The sequence below is a fragment of the Amia ocellicauda genome, chromosome 22, assembly GCF_036373705.1.
Source record: "Amia ocellicauda isolate fAmiCal2 chromosome 22, fAmiCal2.hap1, whole genome shotgun sequence".
Taxonomy (NCBI): Eukaryota; Metazoa; Chordata; class Actinopteri; order Amiiformes; family Amiidae; genus Amia; species Amia ocellicauda.
Window position 1 is genome coordinate 16,661,887 of NC_089871.1, and position 16,698 is coordinate 16,678,584.

At 39.5% G+C, this 16,698-nt stretch overlaps 1 protein-coding gene across 1 annotated transcript; it reads right to left on the minus strand.

The window, feature by feature from the left end:
- Positions 1 to 6,980: 6,980 nt before the first annotated feature.
- Positions 6,981 to 14,682, minus strand: LOC136717755 (solute carrier family 46 member 2). Its single transcript, XM_066695247.1, has 4 exons — positions 11,755 to 14,682; positions 11,563 to 11,646; positions 10,799 to 10,955; positions 6,981 to 10,468 (listed from the first exon to the last, which is right to left on the minus strand). The coding sequence occupies exons 1-4, from the start codon at positions 12,719 to 12,721 to the stop codon at positions 10,378 to 10,380; spliced, it is 1,299 nt and encodes a 432-aa protein (XP_066551344.1). The 5' UTR covers positions 12,722 to 14,682; the 3' UTR covers positions 6,981 to 10,377.
- Positions 14,683 to 16,698: the final 2,016 nt, after the last annotated feature.

The following is a 16,698-nucleotide window of genomic DNA, read 5'->3' on the forward strand; positions in this document are numbered from 1 at the left end:
GCTTCTGAGTTTCAGATATAATATTTTGTTTACACAGGCAACACTTTTTTTTAATTTCTTTGATTTTCTGCATGAGAAGAATGCATTGGAACCATTTCATTGGAATCCCATAATCAAATGTCTGGTTTGGAGTCGAGCTCATAAATGACCAGGTGATCACTTTATTGAAGGTTATTTAGTTTTAAGGTGTTTGTTCAATGAAAGGGACCCATAAACCTTTCTGATCTTTAGCCCCACAAGACTAGAGTTGGGCCTGCCTGATACAATATAAATTGCTTGTTCCTAGTCCAGCTGAACTTGTATTTATTTAGACCCCTAACCAAATATCATTCAGTCTTTTGTTTAGGCCTATTGTTGCCAAGAAACAGGTTAAGTTTACCCTAAAATAGCTGATAAGAGTGTTATTCTCCTATAGCTGTCTACACATCGCCGAATAGGTTACCTATTAATGATGTACAGAGCCAACACAACCGTGCTTAGCTTTGCATGGTCTACACAACTTTAAATTGATCTGGATCTGAAAGAATGTATTTTGTCTGAAATACAAAGGTGGAAGATGTTAATATAGTCCATCTCATGTATAGTCTATATAGCTTCTGGAGAGAGAGAGAGAATTTACTAGTAGCCAATGTACAGTAGACTATACCAAATCAAACATGCAGTCTACAATTAGGGAGCAGATAGTAAGGCCAGTGCAGAAGCTCCTGTCACCCCTCACAGGTTATGTTTTAGCTCATTAATTAATTTCTTGTTTAATGAATTCTACATGTTTTCCTCTTAAGAGACCAAACAAGTATCTGACCCTTCATTTGGGAAAAACAAAACCAAAAGACCAGAGTAGGATTTCCTTCAATGAAGTAGGCGTTGATAACTTCATGGTTTCAAATAAAGTGCTGCAATAACTCTAAAGGGGGGAAAAATATATAAATTCAACCCATTTAAAAAACGAACTTCTAAATTAGATGTAGGCCATGCTGTCCCTGCCTTGTCTCATGCACTAGTGTTATTTTTTTCTACCCCAAGCCCCTTAATAAATTAATGAATTCAATGATTTACCGAACCAGTAATCAATGATTGGAAAAACCTACAATCCTGCAGGATTGAGGCACTCCAACACCAGGGTTGCCCACCCCTGATCTTAATAATCAAGAAAGAAATAATCAATCAAATAAAACAAAATAAAAAATTATGTACAGTGCCATTAAAAAAATACAATGGATCAAAAATATTTTAAAAATAAGTAAACTGTGGGCCAAACAGAAAGGATACACATTTCATGCCCAGTTCAAAAACGGGCATAAAGGCATAAATCACATGCACATTTTTGGGCTAGTCTAACTGCAAAACAAGGATCGGTCAGAACAAACAAGCCAGCCGATAGCCATTTTAAAACAGGCCTCTTTCTTGGTTAATTTATTGCCACCCAATGTCTTGTCTCCTCCAGTTTCCCCTCTGTGGCCTCATAATTTAGTCATCAACATTTCTTGCATTCCTCCATCAAGAAAGAAGCCATTTTATTTATAAAACTAACTAGCTAAATGCCCTTTTTTTCCAAGGCAAGGAAGGGAAATATTTGGATAAGACTGTTCCCAAGGGTTAAGCCAGCTGGACCCAATGACAGGAAGCAGCCGGCCTGTATCACACAGTATTTAGAGGGACATCTATCCTCTATGTTGCAAACTGGCCAGATGGCTCATAGGAGTCCCAGTTATAGGCATCCAAGCCGGTAATGTAAGGGGATACTTTTTTGTTCATCCACTAAATATTTCATCAGAAAAAAGGGACATGTTTCCTAAGCACAGACGTTCCCTCCAATGACAAGGTTTGCAGTTCATCAACTTGAGCCAGAAATAGAACACAGACATTGGGCAGCAAAACCAAACCCATAACTATGAATCTTGGGATAGCTTCAGTGCATATTCAAGTCATCCGCAAATGTATTTCCCTCTTAAAGCCATGATAACAACACAATTGCTTCAAAAAATAAAACAAAATAAATGAGTAGAGAAAAGTAATTGGTGCATAATTTGTAATTTATGTATCCTATTCATTAGTGTGTCCACATTTCTGTGGACTTGGGAACATTTCAAAAAACAAAAAGTCTTCACAGATGTGTACAGAAAGAACTAGATACTAGTTACAGATTGTCAGCCCTACCCAATGCCCACTCCAATTGTAAAGTTCGTTGAGCACAGCTAATGCATCGGGGGAGCTTAACGTACATTACAGGAAACTTACAGTAAAGTGTGGAAAACAACCTGGAAGATCTTTGGAGCACTAAAGTCTGACCAATGATGACACGGTTTTCTTAGTAGACCCCATTCCCAGGCATTTTCTTTTTTCTACATTTTTCCTGACTGAATTTCAACCTTGCTGACTTCAAAAGCTTTCTGTCCCCTTTGATGTTGCTGATCCACAGAAGCGCTGGAAAAGGGCATAGCTCAACGTCACAGAAAGCTGCTATAGGGCTGGGAGAGATCAGGGACAGCCAGATCGAGATGAGATAAGAAGTACAGAATGCGATTTGGAGACAGTGTTGAGTGCTGTGTATCTTGAACACAAACAAACCAATACATATACAAGCACTTCCTGTACAAAAAGAGCAGCATGCTCATATTTGTCTTTTAATCGCAAAGGAGTGTCTAAAGGTGTGGTCTGTATTGTTTGCATTTTCCAGCTGCATGTTGGTTTAATAGCTGCAAAATTGTATTTTTGCTCTGCTGGTTAGCTATTCCAGATTATAAATCAATAAATAATCACTAAAACACACATACAAACACACAACAACAAAAAAACTGGGTAGTGCACAGGGGTATGCGTGTTAATGTTGCACCCAGACAGTTTGTCCATTGGCAAGTCCCTGCATTGGAAGTGATACTTTACATCTATCAGTTCAGGTGGTTTATAAGTCTTCTGCAAACTGCATGTTAATACTTTCCACTGGCTCTGTAATAAAGCCCATCTGTAGTAGGAACATAGTAGTAATAACAAAGTAGCATTAATAAACACAATAGCTTTCATTTATATACAAAAAGTAAAACATTAATAAAGTAAAATAGGAAATATAATAACAGAACCAAACAGAGAGAATCTATGTATCTATATATCATCATCATTAGTCCATATCAATTCACTGCTGGATGAAGGCCTCCCCAAGATGTTTCCAATCGCTTCGATCTACAGCTTTGCTTTTCCAGGTCATGCCTGCAAAGTTTATGATTTAATCTTCCCATTTTTTATGTGGTTCCACCTCCAGTATATACACACAAACAATAATCTCCACCAATGCAATTGCTCCTTGAGAAATATTTTTGTAGGTGTATAATTATTTAGTGCAGCACTCTACCCCCCTGCCCAAGCTTGTCTAGACCCACGAAAGGGGGAATTCACAAATTAATATCTTATTTCTGTCACTTTTACAAAGTCATTAGTTAACCAAACTGACTACTGCGACAGTTCTGATTGCGATATCAGATAGTGGTGCTGTGGGAAGGGAGGGGGTCCTTACTAGTTTCTGGGGAAAAAGTACAGCTCATTTCCACATTTCCCTTTTCATGTTGTGCGATTTGCTTTAGGAACAGACAACACAATATGACACGATTCGAATATGGATGCTATTGACGTCTCCTGGCAGTAAGCTTTGTAAGGCGACATCCCACTGAGATTTATACAGTATACACAAATACAACAACATTAAGATGTAGAATAAAGTATACAATAGTTCACAACAACATTAAGATGTAGAATAAAGTATACAATAGTTCACAACAACAAAGATTACTGTAAAGGAGCAAAAACAAGTTCAAGGATATTACCTGTAGTTTCCCAACTGAAAACCACTGGCCCGTTGCGTGAACTGTTATTGAATAACTTCACATTCAAAGCAACAGCTTGTCTCTTTACCATCTTATTGGTTTTGATGTGTTAAGGTACTGACACATTTAATTCTAGGTACACTTAATGGATAAACTTAACTCATTTTATGCAACTGTGTACCTAGAAAATACTACAAATATTTATTCACTAATAAGGCAACTGTTAATTGAAGACCTTTTCCCCAGATGGGTGGTTATTCATGTAATGGCTGTAATGCTAATATATATATATATATATTGGCAGTTATACCTAAACACAGGGAATTACTAAAAAGAACCATGGTAGATTACTTAAACACACGCAAAAAGTAAAATGGAACACGATGATTCGAGTCAGAACACAAAAATGACCGAGCGAGGAGAACTGAAACCTGTGGATGACCACTTTACATTTCATGAACTAAAACCTAAAAACAGAAGTAGACAGATAGAAGGTTTAATGGAGATAACAAACTCCCTCTGTTATGTTCCACATGGTCTAACCCACCTGCATTATAAAAAGAACAAGATGTTTTTGACGCTGTATTTTAAGCACCACCTGTTACGTATCTGTGAGGAGCAAGGGTTAGGCACTTAACAAACCGTGACTACCTATATACACTTACCAGGCGTGTTCTTTGTCAGGCCCTTGTGATAAGTATTTAACAAAGCATGCCAATTTGCAATACAATAACACTTTCTATAACCTCCATTCAATGCAGTTGACTTGTTCAGAACTGTTGCCTGCCTGAATTTGCTTTGTATGTGTATGTGTGTGTGTAAATGTTTAAATCAATCAATCAATCAATCAATAAAGCAACATAGATGTAAAGGAGTTAAACATATACCAGTATATTACATAAAAAGTATCCAGAAGTTTTGCAGACTTTTGTAAGTTTAGTATTTAGAAATAAGATATTATGGAGTTGCACTGAACTTTACCATCGGGAAAAACAACAACAACAACAACATACTTCTCCTTATCGACTTCCAAACAAACTAAGCTACTTTCCCGATACACCTGATGTCCGTGGGCCCTGTTATGAAGAGTCTGAATATCAGGTAACGCCATCAATAATTACCGCCACGGCTCCCTTTCAGGAAATTACTTTTCTGAGCCGAGGTAGGTGACACACCTGCCTGAAGATAAATAATTGAGAAGGGCCTGGGAGACAAGAATGAAGGCCATTGTCTCCATAGCAGCGACTGTTCAGCAAAGAGTCAGGTGACGCCTCTGTGAACACTGGGGCCTATCTGTCCTTTGTAGCTTTTTTATTTTTATTTTTTTATTTTAAATTAGCAACGAAGTTCCCTGACACATTAAGACAATAATATCAGAATTCTCCCATTTTTCCCTTTTGTTATAAATAATAGCTTGCATCTGCATATTTCTGAGTGGATTGTTGTTTCCAGCATCTTGTGCTGTGTTTCCTTATCTGTGTTATCTTGATGTCTGTCAGTTGGATTTTTTTTTTCAGGCCTGGTCATTAGTTTCATAGGCATCAGTCATCAAGCTTTGCCTGGGTTTTGTATCCCTTATTTTCAGCACATGAGAGAGCAGTTCAGAAGACAGATTTTCCTGTTATTCAGTTTCTGCTTTTTGCAGTTTGACAACTTTAACTGGCCTGATGCCCACTGCAAGGAAAGAAACCGAACAGGCCAAATGCAGTGCCCACTGCTGGACCATACTACACCAGAGATTTAACGCCTGATCCCTGTGCAACTGTGAAATAGTTCCCCACACCTCAACTTCTACCCCCCCCACCGGAATATATAGTGAACACTGGCAAATCAACCCAAGAAAGAAACCGCAAAAGAGCAGGGCAACTAAAAAGCAAAACAAACACACAAAAAGAGTATAATGAGAAGAAAATACAGATTTCAGGCAACAGATTCTGTTCTTTTGCTTAAAATTGCAAAATAGAGCTCTGTTTGAGTCAAGCCGAATAAAGGTGGAATACCTGAATTCTCCATTGTCTTTTGAGGATCTTATCTTCCTAATGAACTATCTCTATGCATACCCTGCAGCCTATTTGTTACCCCCAGCACTGTGCTGAAAGACAATCCCCACATGAGATGAGATCAAAAGCCCCTTTTGATGCACTTTTTGTTCAAAGTCATTGCTTAAGCATATGCTATTGTATTTTTATATATATCATAGACGCTAAGGTTGCCTATAATTTATCTTTGCTTCACTGCTAAACATACAGCAATAATTATATCCCGTGCATTTATTAAAGTTCTCTGTGTAGTTTTGTACAATAGGACTTTATTTTATTATACATTGTACAATTGCTTATTTTACAATTGTCTAAGAGTTTATGATGATTACAATATTCTACTACATGTAATTAAACCGCAATAACCTTGACAATGCTTTAGATCAGTGGGTCCAAACCCTGGTTCTGGAGGAGCCCCTACCCTGCTGTTTTTTGTTCCAACTGAGCACTCAATTACTTAATTGAACCCTTAATTTAACTAATCATTTCCTAAATCAGAGCCTTTTCATTATTTTAAACAGTAGGGGTTTTAAGTTAAGTATATCATTGTATAAATAACTTATTAAAGAACCAACTCTTTTATTACACAGTCTAAGCAGATTGTTACTTTAATTAAGGTTGAATTAAGTAAATGAGATCTCAGTTAGAACTGTCCTCCAAAACCAGGATTGGTTTAGATAATATCAGCCAAATGAATAAAATACATTAATAAATATATTTAAAAATATATTATTTTAAATGAATCCACACACAGTCACGTTTAAATAAAGAAAGTTTCCAAAATAGTGTAATTGCATACTTTCAATCTATCTACAATTCTGTGCATGCTTTTGGGCCTTGTTATGCATTTGTGATTGAATTTACATGAGAGGTGGTAATGTTAGCCTGCTTATGTTACATTTTCTCACACACCATTGCTTTTACTATACAGTTATGCAGCAAATGTATTGGGATAACTTTGGATATACAAAGAAAATATATACTCAAAGTGTTTAATAGGGTGTAGGTCTGCCCTTAATCCTGCACAATTGTTGTAATCCTTGTGTTAGATGTAATTATTGTGAAAATGAACACGCAATTGTTAAAGGTAGATTTCATTTACTAGCTAAACAAATAGGTGCTGAGATTTTGTGAACAGAACACATTTACCTCTTATTTCGAATGGCAGAATATATTTAGAATAGAAGACGCTGTTCACAATACAGGTTTAAATACATATGAGTAACTAACGTTTAAATGATACCATATTTGTGCTTTACATAAATATAGTAATATGGTTTTCAGCATTCTTCTGAATTTATTAAAGCCTGATGATTGAGTGCCACCTACTGGTTAAACAAATAACTGTAGTCTTTAAAGTCTAGTATCTCCAACATTTAATAAACATTGTTCACATCTTGTTTTTTCCTAAACAGGAATTTGAATTTATATTTTAAACACAAATAAATAATATAAAATAAAATAAAATAATAAAAACATATTTCTTGATATCCAACAAACTTTCAGAAGTTTAATCACTGGACCCTTATGACACATAATATGCAGTGAAAATATATAAAATAGGTAAAATAAAATAAAAAATAGCACTTATTTGTTCAAGATATGGCAAAAAAGTGCAAAAAATCTTTACCAAGAAAAATGCACAAATAATTGTTTGTTAAACAGTACTTATAACAATCAATAACACAAAAACAATAACAAAAAAGTACTTGTATTATTTTTCAACAAATTAATTGCATGTTTGTGAAAAAGAGGACATGTCCGGGAAAAAATGGACGTAAGGCAACCAGAGCCGGGAGGCCCTATACGCTCACTACACAAGTTGCATAGTGCCCCACAAATTACGCAGGGGCCCCACCTCCCCCTCGTGTCAAAACGGGTGTCAATGTTTAAAACTTCGATGAGAGGATGAAGCGGAACTATCCTTCTGGTCACGAAAAGAGAAAAAAACAACACCATGAGAGTGAATTGTGGGAACAGCAATCAGGTAAACTTGTGTTCTGTCCTCTCCAAGTTTGATGTCAGCAAATAACAGTAACGTTAAGTTGATGTGCCGGCTTGCAGTGCATCTCTCTCTAGTTTGTCTTGCTAGCCTAGCTGGGCAGTGCATCTATTGTTCTGTCTGTGTCTTGCTTGCTTGCCAGCCACTTCCAGGGCTGTGTTCTGTGACTTTGTGCCTGACAAAACTGAGAGTGTCAGGTGTGACTGTGTGGCAATGACAAATGGATAACATGGCTCACGGGTCAGGTAGGAGGGCCCCTTAGCAGAATTTTGCTTAGGGCCCCAGGGAGGTCAGGACCGGCTCTAAAGGCAACCCTAACAGAGAACATAAAAGTTGATTTAAAATTGCAGATGTGTTTTTCAAATTTTATGATCTATAAAATAATGTTGTATTGCACTGACTCTTCTTACGAGGTAAGATAAGTTTCTTTACTTAGATTTGTGAGTTCAATTTACTTACTAACTACTGATTTTCTGAATCTACCTGTTCAGTTATATAAGTCACAATATTCTTCAGACAAGAAATGGCAAAGGTACATAGAATTCGATTTTTTCAAATGGAATTGAATACAGAAATTTTGTTTAAAGAATTTATAGAAAAATAAATAATGTTTGTAAGGTTCACAAACGTATTCACTGATTACCTAGAAAGTATTAATATTGTCTAAGAATGCAGTCTTATTTAAACTTGCCATCAACATCTAATAGAAACAAATGCTTTAGTTAAAATGTTACTTATGATATATAAGTCTTGGTTAAATGCAATGGAAACAAATGCTTTAGGTAAAATATGTTACTTATGATATATAATTCTTGGTCAAATGCATCTGCTAAATAATAATAATAATAATAATAATAATAATAATAATAATAATAATAATAATAATAAATTTCCAAAATACAGAGACAAAATCTATAGAAGTGTCTTTACCTGTCCTTTGGCTGTGTTTTAAAAGGCAGAGAAAACCATATAGGCTACATGAAGCCTACAACATCATCATTTTTCTACACAGCAGGTGAATATAATGTTCAGGGTCGTAAGTTTAATTTCAGAATTGGGAGACATGCATTTCCAGTCCAGGAGCGGGGGTTGTCAAGCAGGGAGGGTGACGCATTAATATTCTTATTAACGCATCCCCCACGCCTATGGAGCTGGGTATACATTATTGGCGGGAACAATTTAACTCTTTCTCAACATTGTGGATGATGCATCCCCCCAACCCCATCTAAACCTATGCCTATGTATAAGTTATTACTGTGTACAACTGTATTAATCCATGCCACAGTGTACTGGGAGAATGGTGTTCAAAATGTTCTTAGTTCAATGTGTTTCAGATTTCAAAGTGTTGCTTTATGTCTCTTTTTGTCTAGGCAGAAGAGGAAGGCTACCAATCACTGGACAACCTGATTGTTTGGGCCCAAAGCCACTGCACCATCTGCAAACAGGTAAGATAAGTAGTCCTTGGTTATTATTGCTCTATTTGCGTTATCTCCTTCTCGCACTTGCTGAGGCAGGCATCCATAGCTGAGAAGCCACCCTCCTCCCCCCAACACCTGGCAAAGTTTGCCTCTCGCCACAACAAAGGTGGAGCGGACCTTCTCTTTGATGAACAGAGTGAAATGTGATTGGAGAAGCCAGCTGAGCACCTGCACACTCAACCATCTGATGCTCATTTCCCTGGAGGGCCCACCTAGAGCCAGCAGTGTCCAGCTTGTACACATTAGGACAAGGACCAGAAGGCCATCCATTAAGTCATATGGTAAAAGGTCAGGTGTTGTTGTTTTGTAAGGTCCAGTACATGGAGTGGAAGGACCACCACAACCCTGAGGCCCATCCTCTCTGCCTGCATGCCCTGCCAGACAACCTGGACCGCTGTCCAGGGATACACAATACCCCCCCATGACCCCTGATATATCTCCTGGTTCTCCCATTTAGCTTTGAAAAAACACGGGATGGAGAAGATATTGAAGGTCCTAAGCCAGCACTTTGTGAAGCTGTGCATGTTTGTTAAAGTACTCGTGCTTGCTTAATATATTAAGAGTTAGTACCATTTTAATTGTAGTGGATCTGATTCTGAGATTCTATGTAACATATCGTTCCCTCCAGAGACAGATGCACACAGATGCTGTATAAATAAGCACTGTCAACGAGATTGGACTGGGACATTTAGATTTTAATAGAGTAGTGTTTTACTGTTATTTCAAAGATTTGTATTGTTTTATTGTGATGTTATGGTTAGTTTTATGATTACTGGTTCCTAAATAAAAGTGTTAAAGATATCTCTGTGTTTGTACTTGGGTGCTGCTCCCCCAAATACGAAACTGAAAATGGAGGTGAGGTGGCATAGTGGCTAATAAAGCAATAACTGTCACATAAAACTTCCAGTCACATGTCTTTTGTGGTACAGAGATCACACAGCGGATTTTGATTTTAGTCTTAGCTTGTTCACGTAGGGAAAAGGCCAGTACTTGAAGCATAGTTTCCAGTCTTTTGTATGGCGATTTGGGGCCGGAGTCTGTTTTCAGGGGTCTGTGTTGTTGATGGCATAGTGGGGAGAGTCATTTCCAGAAATGACTGTATATCCCTGTCTTGATCCTCGCCAGTTGAGATACCTACAGCAGTGAAGTGGAGAAGCATCAGTGAATCTGGAAACACATTGTATTTGCTTTTGTCCGCAAGGGCAGTATGGGTAGGGTGATTGTTGACTCCATAGTCATTGGGTAACTTTGAGACAGGCTTTTAAAATGGTCTTTAAACAATGGTAATCTGAACAAACAGGTAAGAACAACGACAGCGACAATCACAAATACACACAAATATGATATATAATTAGCAAGCTTTCATATGTCACAATTTGATTGGTTAGAAATAGAACATCTGGGGTTGTCATGTCCCAGTGGATGGTGGGTGGGATCAGTTGAAAACATGGGTGATACACTTACAGAATGGGCACGGCACTCAGGTAACTGATGATGCAGGACAGCAGGAAGCAAAAGCCGCTGAACGAGTCCAGGGTGAAAGGGTAGATCGAGGTGAAGAGGACCGTGGACACAACGTCAGTCAGAGCCAGACTCGACTGCAGCCAACCAAACACACGCCCTGGAGAGGAACACGTGGGGGGGAAAGTACTCAGAGTGACCAATCACAGAGCAGCACTTCCTGTTGGCTACAATTTGCACATTCTCCAGTATTCTCACCAGGGTAGAAGATGTAATCTCAAACCGTCTGAGATCCAACTGTACCACTTGGCTTGGCTGTAGGAGTGACTCACTGTAGCATTGTGCATAACAAAAGTGATCTTAGTCACTTGTATGTAGTTGTTTGATTAATATATAAAAAAAAAATACTTTTGCCCTCAATTTCCTATACCAATACATCATATAAACAGCAGATCAGTCCTAATGATTCCCAGGACTCCAACCCTAGCCACCACCAAATCCAAAATTACATGCTTTCGATTACTTTTTAATCCTACTCTCTTAGTTTCTATTAATTTTTCTGATTTCTATATGCTGAGTTCTTGTTTTCAAATCTTACATTTCAGACCTGTGATCAGATCTATAAGCTGTGCAGCTGCTGTCATCCTGCAATGATGTGATCTCTGGTACCAGCTGGGGCCACCTGATAGGGCTTCCAGTCTCAGGCATGTTTAGTTTCAGCATCCCCTTGTGGACTGGATGTGTATGACACTCTGGCAGGTTCTTACCATACAATTGTGCATCCAAGATCTTGGAGAGCTGGGATTTGATGGTGGGCATCGGGATACAGGCAAACATCATGATGCCACGTGCTGCAAACAGAAACAAGCACAGAAGAGGATGACTGTATGTAAGCCATTATTGATGACTAGTGAAACATTTGCATCAGTGGGGTTTAATTTGATCAGATTGCTACTCACCCAAGAAGTAGACCCAACTTTGTTGGGCGAACGCCAGGACGGCCATGCCAGTGCAATTGGAGACGATGCCCAGGAGGATGAGGGCGGGGTCACTGAGCCACTGGGAGAGCGCCAGTACGCCCAGGAAGCTGCTCAGGTACATGGCATTGGTAGCGGCCCGCCCGTAGCCAGCCCACACCGAGTCCCAGGAGAGGGGAGGCTTCAGCACGTAGAGGCACAGCACGTTCTCGGCGCCACACATGCCCAGCACGAACAGGATCATGGCGCTGAATAGGAGAGCCACGGCACCCAAGTCTATCCTCCCCGCCTCAGTATAGTCTGCCAAGATCCCATTCCCGCCTGGCTCCTCGGCGCTCGAAGGCTGAGGGTACCGGAGGAGAAACGCAGAGTAAAGGAGCCCAGTGGCGCACACTAGCAAACCTGTAGCGCTTAGAGCAACGCCAGATTGGCCAATCCGGTAGATGTAACCCGACATCAGTCCCCCGGCAACCCCCGCCACACCGCTGAAAAACTCCACCGTGTTCAGACGCAAACTCCGCACCCGCCTCTCAGACCGCAGCGCCGCCACTGACACCACTCCGCCCCAGTAGGCCGGGGAGCCTCCGCTGAGGCCGTGCAGGGCCGAGCCCAGGTGTAACACCCAGAGAGGCAGCCGGAAGAGCAGGAAAAGGAGCAGGAAGGACTTGCTGAGGATGGAGCCCACCTGGGGCACCACCAATAACACCCGCTGCCCCCGGCGATCTGCCAGTCGGCCGAGGGGCACGGTGGAGACCAGGGACAGGAGGGAAGTCAAGGAGCCGTAGATGAGGAAGAAGCGGGAGGAGAGAGTTTGCGCCCGGTCACTCTGGCCCTGCGCCGTCTCCATGCTGCTGTTGTAGACCGCCAGCGTCAGAGCCGCATCGTAGAAAGAGCTGCCCACCGTGTTGATGATGACCACAGGCTCCACCAAGGTCAGAAAGCCACCCATGCTTTCTCCAGTAAAGAGAACTCCTGCCTTCTGAGAGACCTACTTCTAAATTTTATCAGTAGGAAACTCCAACTGGCAGCGTGATCTAATCACATTAGTTTTTATTGCAGGGAGAGGAAATGTCTTTTTCCAAGTGAATGATATAACATTTGCATTCCCCAAAATATCACATCTATTCCTTTTCTGAGGATTACTGCTTCTTGCGATTACAATCCCCAGTGATCTTGGGTTTTCATTTATATATAATAAATATTAAAATTTCTCCTGTAGTCCGTGCAGGTAAACAAGCTGTAGCTTCTCCATCATGAGCTCATAATAGCATAGGACTGAAAACTGTCAATCCTTACTCTTAGATATCAAACACATATACATAAACTGATATCAGAAGCCTTTACCAAAATAATGATGTTCGTAATAGCTGTATTCATAAATAAAGGATAAATCAATCAAAGTTTAAAAGCGACGCCATACATAAAAGCATGAAAACAAAGAATCAAAAACAATGAATTCAACTAAGAGAAATGTGGAAGTACAATTCCTTTATATTGTACAAATAAAGATGCTTTAAAAGGTTTTCCGTCCTGTCATTCTAGCAAAGTGCCCAGGTTAAAGCGTCTCTGGCATTATAGTCCCAAATTGACAGTGGATATCTGTACCAACCCAGTGGTTAGTCTTAGTCTTTAGTCTTACCTAACAACTGTATCCCTAAACATCTCTGCCGGCCGGGATTGTCATTCAACACAATCCTAGTTGTTCTTCCCTGACTCCAGCCCTTATTGAGAAATGTCTAATGGCATCCCAGCTCCAGGTCAGTCCCGTGCCTGACAGGCAGAACAGAAGGAACCTGTGGAGGCTTCAGCATGGGTCTCCACTGGAGTCCTGACTGCACTGGCACCAAGAGTGACAAGGGAGGGCTAGTTATAAAATAGGGAAGGGAGGTGGGTATAAGAAGAAGTGAAAGTGAAGACGGGGAGAGCGTCAGTGTGCTCAGGCGCTGTGTAATTGAATATGGACTCGGGGAGGACAGACCTGTGGAAACCTGTGGGTCATTTGATTTGGATGTGCGGATGAGTTAAGGAGATGTTTTGGGAGAGGGGGATTTGTTCTTTTCTCACATTGTTTCAAAAGCACAAAGTGAAAGTGTAGTGAAGTGTTGAAACTCGATGTGTTTAGGCTATTTATATTTATATCAGTGGTTGTAAGGACTCTGTGGTCTACTTCCTTGTGCTTTATGTGGGATGTTTCAACAACAGCACATATGGATATATCAGTGGTGATATCATGCAGTTTCTGTTAACGGTTTCATCATAATTTCCCTTATTACTACTACTACCAATACTAAAAATAATATCTTCATAGTAATCACTTTTTTCGTTGTTTTGCCAAATTATTTTAAAATTTGCCATTTGACATTGAACATGAACATGTGAACATTTTAGTGCCAAATACACAACTGAAATACATCAGTTTTGAACCCCAACCTTCGCCAGTATACAATTAGGCCCATAAACATCCACACTGAATCCAGATCAGTCACTAGAAAAACTGCCTTAAACCTAAACCTAAAAGAAAGCCTATGTTGGGACTCCAAAATGTATGGCTTATTGGACTGCTAAATATCAGTGTAAAATGTAGCTATATTATTCAAACTAATGCTCTCTTAACAACCTAAATGTTAGACCATTTCCAGCTTCAACTATATCCCAAATGTAAAATTAGCTTGATCAGATTTTCTAATTTGGGGATTTTCCATTATTTTGAATTGTAAAATTATTCTTCAGCATCAAAAACTTCAATGAATACAACAATGGCAAATTATTAGTCTAACACTCAAATAATAGTAAAAATCATTTTGCTGTACTTTCATTTTGCACTGCAGTTTTGAAAGGAGAGACCTTACACCAGTGTTTCTCAGCCCTGGTCCTGGTCTCAACTCCCTATCCTGCTGTTTTTTTGTTCAAACCAAGCTTTCAATTACTTAATTGAACCCATATTGAAGTAATTTGGTTACATTTGAATCTTTAAATTGTGTAACTGATAAAAAGTTTGTTCCTTATACAATTTTATACTTGACTTAAAACCCCTACTGTTTAAAATAATGAAAAGGTTCAGATTTAGGAAATTATTACTTAAATTAAGTGTTCAATTAAGTAATTGAGAGCTTGGTTGGAACAAAAACCAGCAGGGTAGGGGGTCTTCCAGGAGCAGGGTTGGGAACCACAGCCTTACACTATTCACCATTGTATTGTAACAGTAGGGGTTTTGCACTTTTGGACACACATGAAAGAATATAAAATACATTTTGCGCACCAGAATTACACCACTTTGTACTCGGGAACAACCTCTGGTTTCTCTGTGAATGTCAGTTCTGTTTTAAAGTGTCTAATGGGATGTGAGAGTGTTGGGGGTTGATAAGGTTGGAAAACAATCTAAAATTAAAATGTGATACTATTTTCTTATCCCGAAACTGAATTAAAGTATAATACTTTTTTTCAATCTCTTGAGAAATGTATCAAATATTTCCTCTAATCTAACTGTAAGATCTTAACATGATACACCTTTGTAGTAGAACAGTAAGATACCTGTTCCATTAGCTCCAACAATAGTCAGAAGCCCAACTCTGCCAAACTCTTCTGTGACTAAGAACCTAGGAGTCACCCTCGATCCTGCGCTCTCCTACACCCAGCACATCACCATGTCGACACGCACCTGCTGATTCTTCCTGAGCAACATACGCCCAATCCAACCCTTCGTCACCAACTACTCGACTCAGCTGCTCGTCCAGACCCTGGTTCTCTCCTGCCTGGACTACTGCAACTCCCCCCTGGCTGCTCCAGCTCATCCAGAACTCTGCGGCTCATCTGGTGTCTCTCTTCCCAGATTCACACATGGTACTCCACTGCTCCACTCCCTCCACTGGCTCCCAATCTCAATACGCATCCAGTTCAAGACATTGACCCTCACCTACCATTGTCTAGACCAGACTGCACCTCTGTCTTCAGACACTCATCTCTCCGTACATCCCCTCCAGACCTCTCTGGTCTCCCTGTGCCAGAAGACTAACTTTGCCTCCTCTCCACTCCCCTTCCTTCAAGGCTGCTCCTTTTCAACCCTGGCACCTAAGTGGTGGATCGACCTTCCCACTGAAATCAAAACAGCAGAGTCCTTGACCACCGTCCATTGATTACTCAAGACACATCTGTTCAGACCGATCCTGTAATTTAGTAGTTTATTTCCCTGTGAGGCTCAGCTCTCCTGTACATTTTCACTTTATATGACATTTCATCATACTAATTGCTTTTACATTATGAATACTCATGTTGTTTATTGTGCTTTCCCCTATACCCTGTCCCCTTAGCTCTTAACTATGACTTCACATCTTGTCTGCACTTGTTAGCTATTACAATCTAGGATGTAGGACTAATATTTTGTATTAATTGTATATTTTTTTTACCTATAAACTTGTGTAATTATGAACTTGTAATTGTATTATGTTTTGATCTGTAATCATTTCTAAGTCACCCAGGATAAGGGCATCTGCTAATAAATAATAATAATTAATAATAATAGTAATACCACCCTGAGCTGTCCTGCCTGATCATAGTCCTGTTTCTAAAACCTTTTCAAACTGCCACAGTCCAACATGGTCAACAATGGAGAATAGCAGTAGTAGATGTGGTTATTAACCTGCTTTGGGAAGTAGAAGTAAAATTAATACTGGATGAAAGAGTAGAAAAAAGGGAAATTTTCACTGTGGTTTATGAGACAATGGAGCCAATTTCTACAGAAACAAGTTATTATGGAGAGAACTGACCTTTCATTTTTACCTGTTGGGAAATAACCAACCACTCAGTGTCTACAATGACTAATTGTCAGAGGCACTTTAACTTTAACTGTAACTTTTGCTACAGATAGATTTGAGATACTATGTGTAACTGTCATGGGGTAGATAGGAAAATACCTGGATTTAAAAATAT

Coding starts and splice junctions, on each gene's coding strand:
- LOC136717755 (XM_066695247.1), bottom strand. CDS start 12,721: ATGGGTGGCTTTCTGACCTTGGTGGAGCCTGTGGTCATCATCAACACG. Junction 11,647..11,754: donor AAGTTGGGTCTACTTCTTGG/GTGAGTAGCAAT, acceptor TTCTGTTTGCAG/CACGTGGCATCATGATGTTT. Junction 10,956..11,562: donor CTTGGATGCACAATTGTATG/GTAAGAACCTGC, acceptor GTTCCTCTCCAG/GGCGTGTGTTTGGTTGGCTG.